The 15,972-nt window shown below is 38.5% G+C and overlaps 1 protein-coding gene across 2 annotated transcripts in view; it reads right to left on the bottom strand.

Moving 5' to 3' along the window:
- The window catches only part of escl (embryonic ectoderm development protein escl), a 159,077-nt gene that overhangs the window by 91,298 nt on the left and 51,807 nt on the right, over positions 1-15,972 (bottom strand). For both annotated transcript variants that reach the window (XM_090379303.1, XM_090379304.1), the window contains one exon: positions 15,419-15,552. In XM_090379303.1, coding sequence (XP_090235429.1) covers positions 15,419-15,552 — 134 coding nt within the window. The remainder of the gene's footprint in view (positions 1-15,418; positions 15,553-15,972) is intronic.

Below are 15,972 nucleotides of genomic sequence, written 5' to 3'. Positions count from 1 at the left end.
ATTGTTGGGATATCGGAGATGTGTCACACAGGTATAAGGAATGCAGAACTGGAACTTGGGGAATACAATGTGTACAGAAAGAATTGGAAGAGAGGAGGAGTTATGCTGTTAGTTAAGAAACATTAAATCTAAGGAAGTGCATCCAATTGATATAGGTGGACAGTGCAATGTTGAGTCAGTTTGGTGTGACATAAGCAATGGGAAAGCAAAAATGAGAGTAGGAGTTTGTTATAGGCCCAATGACTCTGATGAGTACAATGAACAATTATACAGAGAAATAGAGTAGGCCGGTAAATCAGAGTGTTTTATAATGGGGGAGTTTAACTTCCCAGATATTGACTGAAACTTGTGGATTGGTCACTCGCACACTAGCAAGGCTTTTATGGATGTATTGGATGACTGTTTTCTACAGCAGCATGTTCGAGAGGCAGAGGGAGTAACACTCTTGATCTGATTATCAGCAGTGATTATTCATGCATTAAGAATTTACAGATAAAGAAACCACTAGGTGACAGTGATCACAGTGTACTGATGTGTGATTTACTTAAAGATGTAACTACCATCAGGGGTAAAGGGAAGGGTTTTTGCTTCCGTAAAGGTGAATACAATGGTCTCAGAGATTTTTTAAATTCTATACAGTGGGACCAACTGATGATGTTACCAACAGCAAATTCTAAATGGGAAGCTATCACGGTCCTAATCTTGGAGGCTACTAGGTTTTTCATACCAACTAAGAAATACAGTTCTAGGTTTAGTCGCAAATGGATGTCAGATGAACTAATGAGACTCATGGCAGAGAAGAAAAATGCATGAGATGCATATAAATTATCAGGCGACATGGAAGCCTATGTTAGATATAAGCTAGTCTATAATAAAGGGAGATTTACTTACTACTTTACTTATATAACTCTAAAGGAAAGGGGATGAATCAGATTGGTCCACTTGATATCAGTGGTTTGACTGTAGGTGATCATTCTCAGATAGTTGCCAAACTAAATGAGTATTTTGCATCTACATTCACACATGAGTAGTTATTCAAGGAGGAGAGGACCAGATGTTTATCAAACTCTAACAGGGAGTTAAATGATTTTGTAATAACTGAGAGCAAAATGGAGGAAAAATTTTGAAGTTAAACCTAAGAAAGGCACCTGGGGTGGATGGGATCTATCCAGTTATATCAAAAGGAGGTGGCAAAGGAAGTAAGTATCCGTAGCCGAGTGGTCAGGAGCGGGAGTGCAGTAGCACACGCTCTCTGAGTAGACCGGGGTTCAAGCCCCTGACTGCTGAATACGGTCAATCTGCCAACTCGCACTGGACCAGTGTGGCAGATTATGGTCCATTTTCCCTCAGCATGAATTGTTGAGGAGGCTTCCATCCTGCAGTGGGTTGATAATGGCTGCACTTTACCTTTTTTTTTTAGCCATAATTATGAGAGCATCCTTGGACTCAGGGGAAGTCCCCACGGATTGGAGATGTGCAAATTCCCAATTCACAAAGGGAAATCAAAGGGTGACACGAGTAGTTACAGATCTGTTAGTTTGACTTCTGTTCCAGGGAAAATAATGAAGTCACTGGTTAAGGAAGCATTGCAGGATCATTCAGGCACAGCATGGGTTTGTTAAGGGGAAGTCTTGTCTGACCAATTTGATTGGATACTATGATGTGGTCACAAAGGAACTGGATGCAAAAAATAATTTTGATATCATATACTTGAATTTCAGGAAGGTTTTTCATACTGTTGTACATGGAAGACTACTGTAAAAATTGGAGCAGTATGGCATTAAGGGGAAAGTTAAGTTGCTACAATGGATAAAAGGGTGGTTGAGTGGGAATCAATGGATACTGCTCTACGTGGACTGTTATTAGTGGTGTCCCTCATGGTTTGGTGTTGAGCCAATTGTTGTTTTGTATATTTATCAATGATATAAATGAAGGTATATCAAGTTAAAATGTCAAAAGTTTGCAGATTATACAAAGGTTGGCAGGGTTGTTAATAACAGTAATGACAGTGTGCTGCTGCAACAGGACCTGGAGAAGTTGGGCAGATGGGCTGAGAAATGGCAACTGAAGTTTAACATTGACAAATGCAAAGTACTGCATATGGGTAGCAGTAACTCCAGAGAAATGTACTAACTTGGTGGTGTTACCCTTGGATTAGTGGAGAATGAAAGAGACAGGAGTAATTGTGCAGTCAGACATGATGTTTTCTGAGAATGCACACAGGCTGCTAGAGTAGGTCACGGGGTCTTTTTCAATGATATAGGGGAATTTTGCAAGCAGGGATAAGGAGGTGATTATCCCCTTGTATAAGGCAATAGTCAGGCCACACTATGAGTACTACGCACAGGTCTGGACGCCACATTTTAAGAAGGATGTAGATGTGCTAGAATGAGTACAGAGGGCAACAAGACTGGCGAGGGGAACAAAGGGTGCTCTTACAAAGAAAGGCTTAAGTTCTGCAAATTGCAGCATCTGGAGAGAAGGCACCTGTGAGGTGAACTGATTGAGGTGTATAATGCCTTGAATGGATCGAGCAGGCTCAATGCTGATGGGATTCTTTCTGTTGCTCAGATTACAAACTTGAAGGGGCATATAAACTGAAACTGAGGAAAGACAGTTGTCAAATAGATGTGCGGAAATTTGTCTTTAGCCTGTGAGTAGTTGACTGCTGGAACAAACTTCCATCTCAAGGAAGAACTAGACAAACATTGGAATGAATGGATGCGTGAAATGGGAAGGTTTTGTTTTTTTTTTTTTTTTTGCTGATGCTATATAAGCTTGCTTTCTTTCATCATACATTTCTACTAATGCTAATGTTTTGGTCATGGTAGAAAGTCAGCTGGCTGCAAAACTAAATCTGCAATTTACCAAATTTATTCACAAAGTCATAAAGCTTCTACTGTGAGTGTATTAAATATTTGAAGTTGTAACGCTTCATTGGATCACATTAAAATACAAATTACCTTGATTGTATCAGCATCGAAATCACAAATAGCATTTGTGCACAGCATCGAGGTTTCTGTGAGCTTCCTTCATAGCTTTTCTACAAACAAAACAGTTCTCTTAGTACTAGAAGCCTCAACATCAAACTGCTTGAATTTTTCCATTCTTCCATGAATATCAGAATCTGCCTGTTTTTACATCTAATACTCCCCACACACACACAAGCAAATGAAATTTCAGACTCCAAGTTCTGATTATTTGATACCGTATTGATAAAGGAAAGCAAGGGTAGACTTTTCATTAGCTCTGAGTTAAATTTGCTTCAATTTGAAAATATTTTAATTGATGGTAAATGGCATCAGACCAAGTCACATACAAATGAAAAACCTGGTTCAGCGAATGCCATCCACAAAAAAGGGTTTACTATTTAAGACGTGATCCTGCATGGTCAAAGTTGTAAAAAAAGTTAATGAAATATATATTTTTTTGGTTACAGAACCAATCCTTGTGGAACTCCAATCTGAATCATAACAATTAATCCTTTGCAGTACTATGTCGTGCTCAGTGCAGCATCTTAAAATTCCACTTCCAGTACTGGCACAGTATTGTCATCTATTTACATTTCATAAAAACAATCTGAAAAGCTAAATCCACGTTTAGTGATGTTTATATTCAATTATTAAGCATATGGGGCATTGTTTTTTTAGTCCTCTTTCAGTCGTAGGTTGTGGCATCAAGAACGTTGGCATTTCCAATTATGAAATTTTTCTTGCTGTACTGATTCAATTATTGTACTGCAATCTATTTATAATTCACATAATGAATCTGAAAAACAGTTGAATGTAAACTATGTTTATATTCAACTGTTAAAAGCAGGCAGTGTTTTTTTCTTCTTCTTGAAGTCAGAATGTCTCAACAGGCATAATCATTGGCATTTTTGATTATGAAATTTGTTTTTCTAGTGTACTGCCATTTATTTATACCTCATATAAACAATTTAAAAAACTACTAAATCAATGTCTTTATTAAATAGTTTTTTTTTAGGAGCATTAGCAATTAAGGCCATATTGCTCCGGGATATGCGGTGGTCATTCCCTGACCTTTCCGCATCCTCCGTATTTGGTGGTGACGGGCTTGAACCCCAGTCTAATCAAGAAGCATGTGCTATGCACTGCTGCTCCTTCCCACCTGGCTACGGAGGCACCTATTAAATAGTTAATGGCAGGCGATGGGCCCCCTACTTCGCAGTTCAACGTGGAAACTAGCGCAACTGTCGGACTATTGGTGTTTCTGATTAAAAAATCTGTTTTCTGCTGTACTGCCACCCATTTATATTTCGTACACACGATCTGAAAAACTAAGTGGATGTTCATTGATATTTTCAATTGTTAATGGCAGACAGCATTGTTTTTTCAGTAAAGTTACAAAGTAACTTACACTCTGTGTTAGAGTGAAGTATTTAGACATGCCATTAAGATAGTAAAGGACCTTTCTGATGGTGAAATTGTAAGACCTTTCTGAAGAAATTGAGGAGAAAAAAGGAAATTTTTACAAATAAGGTAGTTTCTGACTGTTCTGAATGGTGTGACTGGGTTTAGGTTTCACCAAATGAACTAAAGGACTTTTTTTGGAGCTATTATCAAAATGGGAATAAATGAAAAAATTGATATAAATAAATATTTGTTTGCAGAATGGATAGATGGAATTAAATTTTTCAGGAATGTATTTAGCAGGAAGAGATTTTTCCAATTTTTTTGGATGTTGCATATCTACCCACCCACAAAAGGACAAACAGAACTTAAAGTAGGGGCTCTAAAATCTGCAACTAAAACTATGATAGAGCCACTATATGCAGCTGAGTTTTATTTACTTAAATGGGCTACATGCAAGTCTAAGTTCCTTCCACAGCAGCAAACTACAGTGATGGCCATGGCTCTCAGTCTGGAACAATTGCCGGTGAAGTTGGAACAGACGCTTAACTTTCACTGTGAAGATGCTCACGGGAAAGATCTGCCCCCTACATCTGGGAAGTGATCTGCTAGAGAGTTCCTCCTCCTCCTCCTGTGCTGAGAGCAAAGCCACAGTTGTGTTTGACCCATGGGAGACTGCACATGTCTGAAAGGTACCTCCCAACACAAATGTTAAAAATGATATAATCGCTGGACGTTGATCTGTATTGGTTTACATGTGACAAGCAGTACAGGAGAAGAATCTGAACTGTAAAAAAAACTATCTGTGAACTCTGGAAAAAAAAAAAAAAAAAAAACTATCTGTGCCATTGTATTCTGTGAATCACAATATTCACGGACTTTAGTTTATTTATTCATTTTGTTATTTTTCATTATCATTATTTATCTTGTTATCTTATTTTATTATATTACTATCCATGTGAAACCTTTGGCAGCATGCCGTGATGGGTGCATTATATTGTGTCCTTATGTACAATAAAGATTAATTTACTTGCACTTTGATTTGAGAAAAAAAAAAAAAAAAAAAAAGAAAGTAAAATACATTGTCAATTAACTAGATGGAAGGTTTTGTGAATGTTTTTTTCCAGGAAGAAATATTGAAATTAGAGCTTTTAAACCCAAAAATAAATAATTTTTGAACATCACATTTCAAATAGTCATTTGTTTGATTGATAGAACTGAATTGTATAGGGAAGACATTCAAAATAATGCTGGAACAGAAAAGGATTAATCTAAGATTCAAAACTGAGGTAAGCTATAAAACTTTTTTTGAAATAATTCTGCATTAGACATTAGAAAATGACTTAAAGCAGAACGGCATCTATTTCTCTCTACTGTGTTTTTGATAAAAATCCTGACCAAATATAAATTTTTCAGAAAGAGAATTATAGCAAGATTAAAATTCAGAGTGTAATTCTAAGTTGCAATGCATATTTTATACCTTCTTTTTCCTTTCTGGAGAAAGGGATAACTTGATTGGTACTGGTGTTAGTATTTGTATTAGTCATATAGTGCGAGGAAGCCACAGGCAGAAAAAAAAAAAAAAAATATATATATATATATACACATACCAATGAGCCAAAACATTATAACCACCTATTTAATATTATGTTGGTCCTCCACGTGCAGCCAAAAAAGCTTGTACCCAGCAAGGCATGGATGCTACAAGATTTCTAAATGTGTCTTGTGGTATCTGGTACCAACAAGTAACTAGCAGATCTTTTAACTCCCGTAAGGACTTAAAGGATCTCCATGGTTGAGACACCACAGATTGGAGTTGCTGTTCCAACACAAACGACAGATGCTCGATGGGATTGATGTCTAGGGAATTTGGAGGCTAGGGCAATAAATGGAAGTCTTGCTCATGTTCGAACAATCCGGGTAGTGTGGCATGGTGCATTATCCTGCTGAAGGACGGCACCGCCATAGGGGGAAGACTGTTGCCATGAAAGGGTGTACCTAGTCAGCAAGCAATGATGCTTAGGTAGGTGGCAGATGTCAGAGTGCCTGGCACATGGATGACTGGACCCAGGGTATCCCAGCTGTTGTTGTTGTTGTTGTTGTTTATGGGGTTTTAAGTGCAATGGCTACTTAGGCCATATTGCACTTAGAAAAGTGGTTCATACTGCCTGTTTGGTTCATGTAGAAGCAATTAGAAATGGCTATATAGTCCTATTCGTTTTAGGAAGGAGAAGAATTCTGCGATGTTTGATTTTTCGCCTATGATATGGCTAAGTGACAAAGGTACCTTTAAGCTTGCTAAAGAACTGAATGACACTAGTCGAGCATTATGATACAGAATACATTCTAGAAGTATATGTTTGACTGTAAGTGGTGTATGACAATGATTACACTGAGGAGGGTCATTCCCTGACAGGAGGAACAAATGAGTTAAATGAGTATGACCGATTCTGGCTCTGGTTAGGATTACTTCTTCTTGTCTGTTTGCAATGAGGCTAGAAGCCCATAATTTTGGTACAGGTTTAATTTGAAAAAGTTTATTATGAATTTGTGCTTGCCACTGTAGAGTCCATCGACCTTTACATATACTTCGGATCTTCATTTTATAATCTGTGAACGGTACTAAGGAATTTGTTGGGGCTGCTCTCGATGGATGTTTGGCAGCATCATCGGCAATTTCATTTCCTGGTATTCCAGTATGGCCAGGTATCCAGCAGAAAATAACCTTTTGTTGGCGTTCTCTCAGACGTATCAACTCTGTTCTAATGAGCTTTAATAGAGGGTGAGTAGACGGGGAGTTGTTTTTCAAGGCTAATAAGGAACTCTGCGAGTCTGTGTAAATTAAGCTCTTTTGAATTGACATATGGAAAATACTTTCTATAGCAAGTTTTATGGCATATAATTCAGTTGGTAACTACTGCACTCTGTTGGGAGAGATAGAGAAATGATAGTATCAGGGAGTACTACTGCTGCGCCTGATCCACTCTCAGACTTCGATCCATCTGTATAAATTTTAGCGAAGTCAGGATAACATTGAGTATGCGCTATGCGTAGCTGTTGGATGTTAATATCTGATAGAGAGTGTTTACTCCACTGGTAGAAATAATTGTCGCAAGATGGCATGATGACAGACCATGGAGGATCAGGATCTATAGGATCTTGTAAGATTTTATTGAAGTGTATATCCCAATCTTCTGCTAGCTGTTTTAGCCTAATACCAGCAGGCCGAAATGTCTGTGGTTTGTTTCTATAGAAGGTCATAAACTGTGGATTGTAGAGTATTGGCCAATTAGGATGGGTCATCTGGCTTTGGATCTTGGTTGCATAATTCAGCAGCAGCATCTTTCTCCTGATATTTAGGGGAGGTTCATGGGCTTCAACATATAAACTTTGCACTGGAGATGTTCTGAACGCACCTAGTGCTGTTCTGAGAGCTGAATGTTGAATAGGATTGAGGCGAGATAAAGCGCTCTCCCTAGCAGAATCGAAGACAGGGGCACCGTAGTCCAGATCTGATTATGGATCTATATAAATGTAGTAGGCTTTGGCGATCTGCTCCCCATGTTGTGGCTGATAAGACTCTTAGTATGTTCAGTTTTTTTGACAAGTAGTGCGAAGATGTTCAATGTGCTTTTGGAAATTTAACTTATTGTCAAAGAACAATCCTAGCAGATGAGTACAGTTAGCTGTGGGAAGAGGATGGTTATTCAAGTGCAGCTCAGGTTCAGGATGCATATTTCGTCTGGAGCAGAAGTGTATGGCAGTAGATTTCTGGCTGGATAGTCTATAACCATTTTGTGTCATCCATGTCAGGATGCGATTCATTGATATTTGAAGTTGACGTTCAATGTAATGCATGTTTTGGGAATGACAGGAAATCGAGAGATCATCTGCGAATAGGTATGAATCCACAGTTTTCGGAATGAGTTCAATTATATGATTTATTCTTATTGCAAACAAGGTAGCGCTGAGAAGAGATCCTTGTGGAATTCCTTCTTCTTGGATAAAGATTTTAGAGAGGGTTCCCCGATAACGAACTTGAAAGGATCTCCGTTGAAGAAAATTTTGGATAAAATATGATAAATTACCTCTCAGGCCAAGAGAATGTAGATCCTTTAAGATTCCAAAACGCCACGTAGTGTCAAAGGCTTTCTCAACGTCAAGACAAACCATGACGAGATGTTCCTTTTTGATGAAAGCATTTCTGATATTTGTCTCGGCTTTGATCATAAGATCCAATGAAGATCGGTTTTTCCGGAATCCAAATTGTTTGTTACTTATCAAGTTTTGAGACTCGAGGAACCAGGTGAGACGGCGATGTATCATTTTCTCAAGAGTTTTGCTGAGACAGCTGGTGAGGGATATCGGTCTGTAATTTTGAGGAACCGAATGATCTTTACCGGGTTTTGCAATCGGTATTACATAAGAATGACTCCAGGAGCTGGGGAAGGTATGTTCAGAAAAAATTCGATTATAAAATAAGAGCAGTGAAAAGAGTGATCTTTGATCCAGATTACGGAACATTACATAATATAACCCATCAGGGCCAGCAGCACTGTTTCTTGAGTTGGTAAGAACTTGCTGTAGCTCGAACATGGTAAATGGCTGATTATAAGATAAAGCAGAATTGTCAGTGTAATTCAGTTTGGATCTCTCTGCAACTGTTTTACGTTTTTGGAATGATTGATCATAAGCATTACAAGAAGACAACAGAGAAAATACAATTCCCAGTGCATTCGATATATCTGTGGGATTAGAGAGTTCTTGTCCATTCCAGTTTAGTAGCGGGGTGGATAGAGGTGGAAATTTATTGTTTAAACATTTTATTTTTCTCCAGATTAATCTGATATCAGTATTTTTATTAACTGATGAGGCGAATTTAATCCAAGTTTCTTTTTTTGCTTTGCGTCTGATGTAGCGAGCTTTAGCTCTGAGCCGTTTATAGTTAATAAAATTGGAGGTGGTAGGAATTTTGCGGAAAAGATTCCATGCTTTGTTTTTCTATTTTTTTGCATTATTGCAATCTTCATTCCACCAGTAATTTATTTTTCGTCTATTTCTTGCTTGATATTGAGGTATGGTGACTGATGCAGCTGCCAGGATTTGATTCGTGATGTGCTCAGTAACACGATGGAATCGGTCTGAATGATATCATTGTCAAATGAGATGTGCGATCTGTATTTTGCCCAGTCAGCCTTTGAAAATTTCCATTTAATTGGACTTTCTGTTGGGTATGAACAGGATGTTTCAATTTTGCAGATTAATGGATAATGGTCGCTACTATAAGGATCACTCAGAGGTATCCAATCTATACTTGGAAAGAGTATTGGGGAACATATGGAAAGGTCTATAGCAGATGTTGAGCCAGTAGGGAGATGCGCATATGTAGGAGACCCAGTATTCAGTAATGTTAAATTCTGCCTATCGATCAACGTTTCGATAAGCTTACCTCGTCTGTCTGAGGTGGGGGAACCCCATAATGGGTGATGTGCATTAAAGTCTCCTAGTAAACAAAACGGTGATGGTAACTGCATAACAAGATCTTCAAGTTCCTGAATAGTATATTGATGTTTAGGCGGAAGATAAATGGAAACCAATGTTAGAGTAATACCACTAACAACTCGCGTGGCAACGGCTTCTAAGGATGTTTGTAAGGGAACACGTCTGGCGGGGATGCTTGAATCTACGAGTATCGCTACTCCGCCATGAGCGTTATTGGAGACAGCTCTGTCTTGCCTGAATACAGTGTAATTTTTGATTGCAACTGAGACCAGTGATGTCAAATTAGTTTCTTGCAAGCACATTGCAAGAGGTTTATAGTGATGAATTATATCATGTATATCGTCTATGTTACTGCGAAGACCTCTACAGTTCCATTGGATAACATGTTGCATTATTTGGTTTTGTAAGAGGAAGATGAATCTGTCTGCTTTTTATGCGTAGGTTGTTTGTGACGGTCAGATTTAGATTTTTCTTTTCTAGGAAAATCAGGGCGTCCTGAATCATTTTTATCCTCCATATCTCCATCTGCATATAATTCAAGAAAATCTTCTTGGTTGGGCATATCATCAGTATCCATGCTTGTTGGTTGTTTCGCCTCCACACTATCTGATTTATGCAATTTTTCTGTCACTGTATTGTGGGTTATGTTCTGAGTTGGAATTGTGAGTGGCGTATTATTACTTTGGTCCACTAACTGTGATTCAGATGTAGGCTGAGTTGATAGTACTGATCGAGCCCAGTCGGCAATCGATTTGTCTGGAGAGACTGACACTTCTGTCTGACATGCTACTGATTTGTAACTATGGGCAGCCGAAGCATAAGTAGTTTTTGGAATACTTGATTTTACTTGTCTTCTAGCTTCTTGGAAAGATACTTTATTTTCAGTCTTGTATTTCTGTATTTTTTTTCCTAACTTCCAAAGATCACAATCTTTGGAGTAGGCTGGATGATTGCCCTTGCAATTAGGACACTGCGGAGTTTGTGCCTTGCATTCAGATTGAGTGTGATTTTTGCAACCGCAGTTTGGACATGTTGCATCTCCACAGCATGCTGTCTGGGAGTGCCCAAATTTCTGACATTTGTAGCATCTCAGAGGGTTTGGGATAAAGGGCTGAACACGACAGTTTAAATAGCCTGCTTTCACTGAGGATGGTAGATTCGGCGAACTAAAGGTTAAAATTATGCTACGGGTTGGGACTAAGGTGCCGTCTTTTCGTATCATGATTCTCTTGGCCTGAGTTACATTTTGATCTTTTAGTTCCTGAATTATTTCTTCCTCGGAAACATTCAATAGGTCCCATTCACTGATCACTCCCTTGGAAGAATTCAGGGTGTTATGTGGAGTGACTTGAATTGGAACTCCACTTAAAGATGTAAGTTTTAACAGGAGGTCAGAGTGTCTTGGAAGAGAGGTCTCTATTAGCAAGTCATGAGATTGAAGACGTTTCACCATTTTTGGAGATGTTGCTGCATTTACAAGGCATCGTTGTATGATGAAAGGCGAAAGCTTGCTGATAGGTTGTGAAGATAGAGAATGGATGATCAGGAAAGCTGGAGCTTCCTGCTTGTCTGCATCCTTTTTTAGTCTTTTCGACAATGAGAAGTCATGATCAGTTTCGTGGTTGTCATGTTGTGAGCTCTTTGGCTCTAATCGTGGGAAATCATTAGTATCCATGTTTACTCCTTTTAGCCCTGGGAGAAGGACTTTCTTCTCCCAGACTACCAGCCCCGCCACGTGGAGGCAGGAGCAGTGCCACCAGTGACCAAGCGGTTATTAAGATTAGTAGAGTGAGTTGGTATTTAATATAAATATTAAAGAAGAAAGGTAGATTCCCTTTCTGGGTTCTTACATAAGATTTTTTAAGCAAAGAACCACTTTAAGTGAACAAAACAGAAGAAAATTGCACAACAAAAATAGAACTATATCACTTTCAAAGATCACTTTATAAGTCGCAGGGAAAAATCGCTTGTCACTATCGCTTGGCACTCGGGGCCGGGTATCCCAGCAGAACATCACCCAAAGCATGACACTGCAGCTATCAGCTTGTTTTCATCCCACGGTGCACCAGGCGCCATCAATTCCCCAGGTAAACGATACACATGTACCCAACCGTCCGCATGGTGCAACAGGAAACGTGATTCTTCAGACCAGACAACCTTTTTCCAATTACTCAAGGTCCAATTTTGATGCTGTTTTTTTGTTATTTGGTTTTTTAGAAGCATTAGCAACTAAGTCCATATTGCTCCGGGAATATGCAGTGGTCATTCCCTGACCTTTCTGTATCCTCCGTGTTTGGTTGTCACGGGCTCGAACCCTGGTCTAATCAAGAAGCCTGTGCTACGCACTGCTGCTCCTGCCCACCTGGCTATGGAGGCGCCCAATTTCGATGCTCATGTGCCCATTGCAGGCGCTGCCGGTGAACTGTGGTTAGCATTGGCTATTGGAGTGGCTTGTGGCTACACAGCCCCATTTTCAGCAGGGTTCGATGTACTGTGTACTGTGACACATTACTCCCATCACCAGCATTCCAATCATCGGCAAGTTGTGCCACAGTCGCCCTTCTGTTGCCATGTACCATCCGGGAGAGCCTTTGCTCACCTCGGGCATCGACGAGCCATGGTCATCCAACACCTCGACTTTCGGTAGGTAGCCATGGGGCTGACCATGAGCACCTCATCAGCCGTGCCGTTTCGAATATGCTCTGATCATTACAATTTGGCCTTTGTCAAATTGTAATGATCAAAAATATTAATTTTTTTAAGGTCTGCTGTTTGTTATTTGGTTTTTAGGAGCATTAGCAACTAAGGCCATATTGCTCCGGGATATGTGGTGGTCATTCCCTGACCTTTCCGCATCCTCCGTATTTGGTGGTGACGGGCTCGAACCCCGGTCTAATCAAGAAGCGTGTGCTATGCACTGCTGCTCCTTCCCACCTGGCTACGGAGGCGCCATAAGGTCTGCTGCCTTTCCCATCTGAAGAACAAGAGTAACACTGATTAACAGAGCTCAGTATCAGGTGTTCTTTATACTATGTCCTGACCTGCGGCGTAGTCACCTGCAGTTGCCTCGATTTGCATAACGACTCGCTGGTCATAATGTTTTGGCTCATCGGTATGTATATATATATATATATATAAAATACAAAGAAAGTAGACAATTTGTGCTTCCCTCCTTTTTAAATAACTATCCAATTGACCTTGAATTTCCTCAAGCTGTCAGTCTCAAATAAGTTACCACAGAGGTAACTTCTTAGAGTAATAGCCTGACGTAGCTGAGTGGTCAGGAGCGAGAGTGCATAGCACGCATTCCATGAGTGTCCGGGGTTCAAGCCAGTGACTACTAAATACGATAAATATTTGTATTGATGATTTATTGTAAACTTTACTGACTTGGTTGTCGTGCTGGAGTATAAACAGAAAATTTATTAATAATAACTTTCCAGAACGAAACAGTTTAAATCTCTTTCCCTGTAATTTAATTGTATGGCCTCTAATTCTGGAATAATTTATATTTGCAAAAATTTCTCCATTCATTTTATTGTCCCTTCTCATAGTGTTATAAATCTCAATGAAGTCCCTGGCTGCCAAGCTATGTAGCCTACATATTCAAAGTATTTCCTCATATGGGTGCCCTTTCAGATTTCAACCTAGCAGGTTGCCCATCTTTGCTCTTTTTCAAGACCCCTGATACCTTTTTTGGGTACAGTCTCCATATTTGGACACAGTAATCCAAATGTGATCTTACATTTGCATTTTAAGTTGGGATTACAGCCTCCCTGTGCCTACACGCAAATGTTTGCTTGATAAATCATTGGTAGGACACTATGGGCTTTCCTTTCTGCCATCTAAACCACTCTGAGAATTTTATGTCTTCCTATATTGTAACTCACAAATCCCTCTTTAATTCAACCACACCAAGTTTATAAGTTATTTTGGGGTTGCCATTCCCCAAATGTAAGACTGTATTTCGCTGCATTAAAATAATGTTGCCACTTTTTTTTTGACCATTCTCGAAGCTTATTCAAATCACTCTGAAGGAGCAATGCTTGGCACTAATCATTAACCACTCTCCCAGCCGTCATATTATCTACCAATTTTGACATAATGCTCTGTATTCAATGTCATTTATGAAAATCAGAAACCACAGTCCCAGAACCAATCCTCGAGGGGGGCCTCACCCTAACATTAGGCCAATGTGAAGCATAACTATTACTCTAAGATTATAAGGTCACAGCCACCCTGAGATCCATTTTAAGCTGGAATATGTTGGAGATTCCAATATATCACTTGGGATTCCAACATTTTACAGTAACCTCTCATTGAGAGATTGAATAAAATGCTTTGCTATTGCTTTGAGCACATCGACTACTTTGGCCATAGCGCATGAGTTCATATACTTCACCACTTCCTCTCTTATGCAACATGCTAGTTCATGGGACAATCTGCATATTATGTGGACTGAAAAATCTCAGAATAAGGGAATACTTGCAATCAGACTTATGGTTCTTATTGGAAATATTCAAAAACAGCTAGCTGGTAGTTTTATCATAAGCACCATTGAAAAGGCAAATGGCATTATTTTGCTTTGAGTTGGCTTCAGTTTCCACCCTTCCTCTGTTTATGCTACAGGTACCAGTGATTGTATTTTAAAAACTAGTGAAAGATCTCAGTACATCAAATTGTTCTTGAAATCAATCCAAAAAATTAAAACATCTAATAGATGTTTTAATAGCCAGTCTATTCCAAGCCACTGTTGCTAAAAAATTAAATTCTATTTCAAAAAATGTGTAATTAGTGGAACTATTCTTGTAACTTGCTTCCTGCGAGTAACCATGCAGCCTGCAACCTTCAGAATTAACTGTTTTGGTCCCTACGTAGGTTAGTCACATTCTTATAATTTCTATCAAAAATTTGTTTTGTTTTCATCGTTTTAATTTCAAAGCACATTGAATTTAAGTTTTCACATCAATGATAGGCGATGTACAATCTTAAAAACAAACCTTCAAACAATACTCCTCCCTCCAAACCCTAAAAGAACTAGTATAAAATATTCTTTCTTGTAAGCTGACAATACTATTTTCAGAAGAAAAGCTTTTGGGAGGAGGAAGATGGAACACTGCCCTTGAAGGCCACAAATATCTCACCCTGCTGTAGTCATTCCCACTTCAATGATGCACGCACAGTTAACTGAAACTAAAAATAACTTGAATGAGATCGAACAAGATTTATTAAAGCCTGTGCTTATAAAAATATTGCGCTGAGGTACTCCTATTATTTTTTCTAGGTGGATTATAAAATTGAGTTTCAATAAAACATTGAAGGGCAAGGCATTACCTATAAACATATCGATTCATTAACCAATAAGGCTCAGACATCATGGTGTACAGTGTTATTTATTTTGTGTAATTATACTATTATACCTTAAAAAAAAAAAAAAAAAAAAACCAACAGTATTTATAAGTATTAAAGATATTTACTTTATCAAAAAAAAAAAAAAAAAAAAAAGTTTAAGAAACTCGTCAAGTGATGCAAGCAAAACATACCTATTTGTCTTAGTAGGGTTATATATATAGGAATCTTGGATGGCTGACTGTACCCTGTCAGTGTCTAATTTCCACATTTTGAGCGAATGATCCATACCACAAGACACAATTTTTTGACCCAACAGATCAAAATCCTAAAGGATTATGAAATTATCTTATTAAGGATAATAGCAAGTCAGAAAAAGAGTACAATGAGTGTGTAATTCTAAGTGCGTGCATTTCATATAACATTATACTCACAATATAATGCGCTGTAAAAGATACTTCTGCACAGTTGTAGTTACACTAAACTAGAAGTATCTTTAACCTAGCAGTGGTAGCACCTCAAATTGTAGCAAAAATGGTGGCAGGTCACCTGACAGGTGCCTAACTTTGTTTTTAATTTCTGGAAAATGTCTTGGTTTTTTTTCAAATTCTGATTGAACAATGCCAGTTTCAACTTTTCTCAATGGGTTACAATAGTTATTATAACTTTAAATTTTAATAAAAAAATTAAGTTATGTTTTACATATAAAATAAAAAGTCTCTTCCACTTTCCAATTTAAAAGACTTAA

This window comes from Mastigoproctus giganteus, chromosome 8 (genome assembly GCF_048544385.1).
Source record: "Mastigoproctus giganteus isolate SK-2022 chromosome 8, ASM4854438v1, whole genome shotgun sequence".
NCBI classification, from domain to species: Eukaryota; Metazoa; Arthropoda; class Arachnida; order Uropygi; family Thelyphonidae; genus Mastigoproctus; species Mastigoproctus giganteus.
This window is presented reverse-complemented; position numbering and strand designations above follow the sequence as displayed.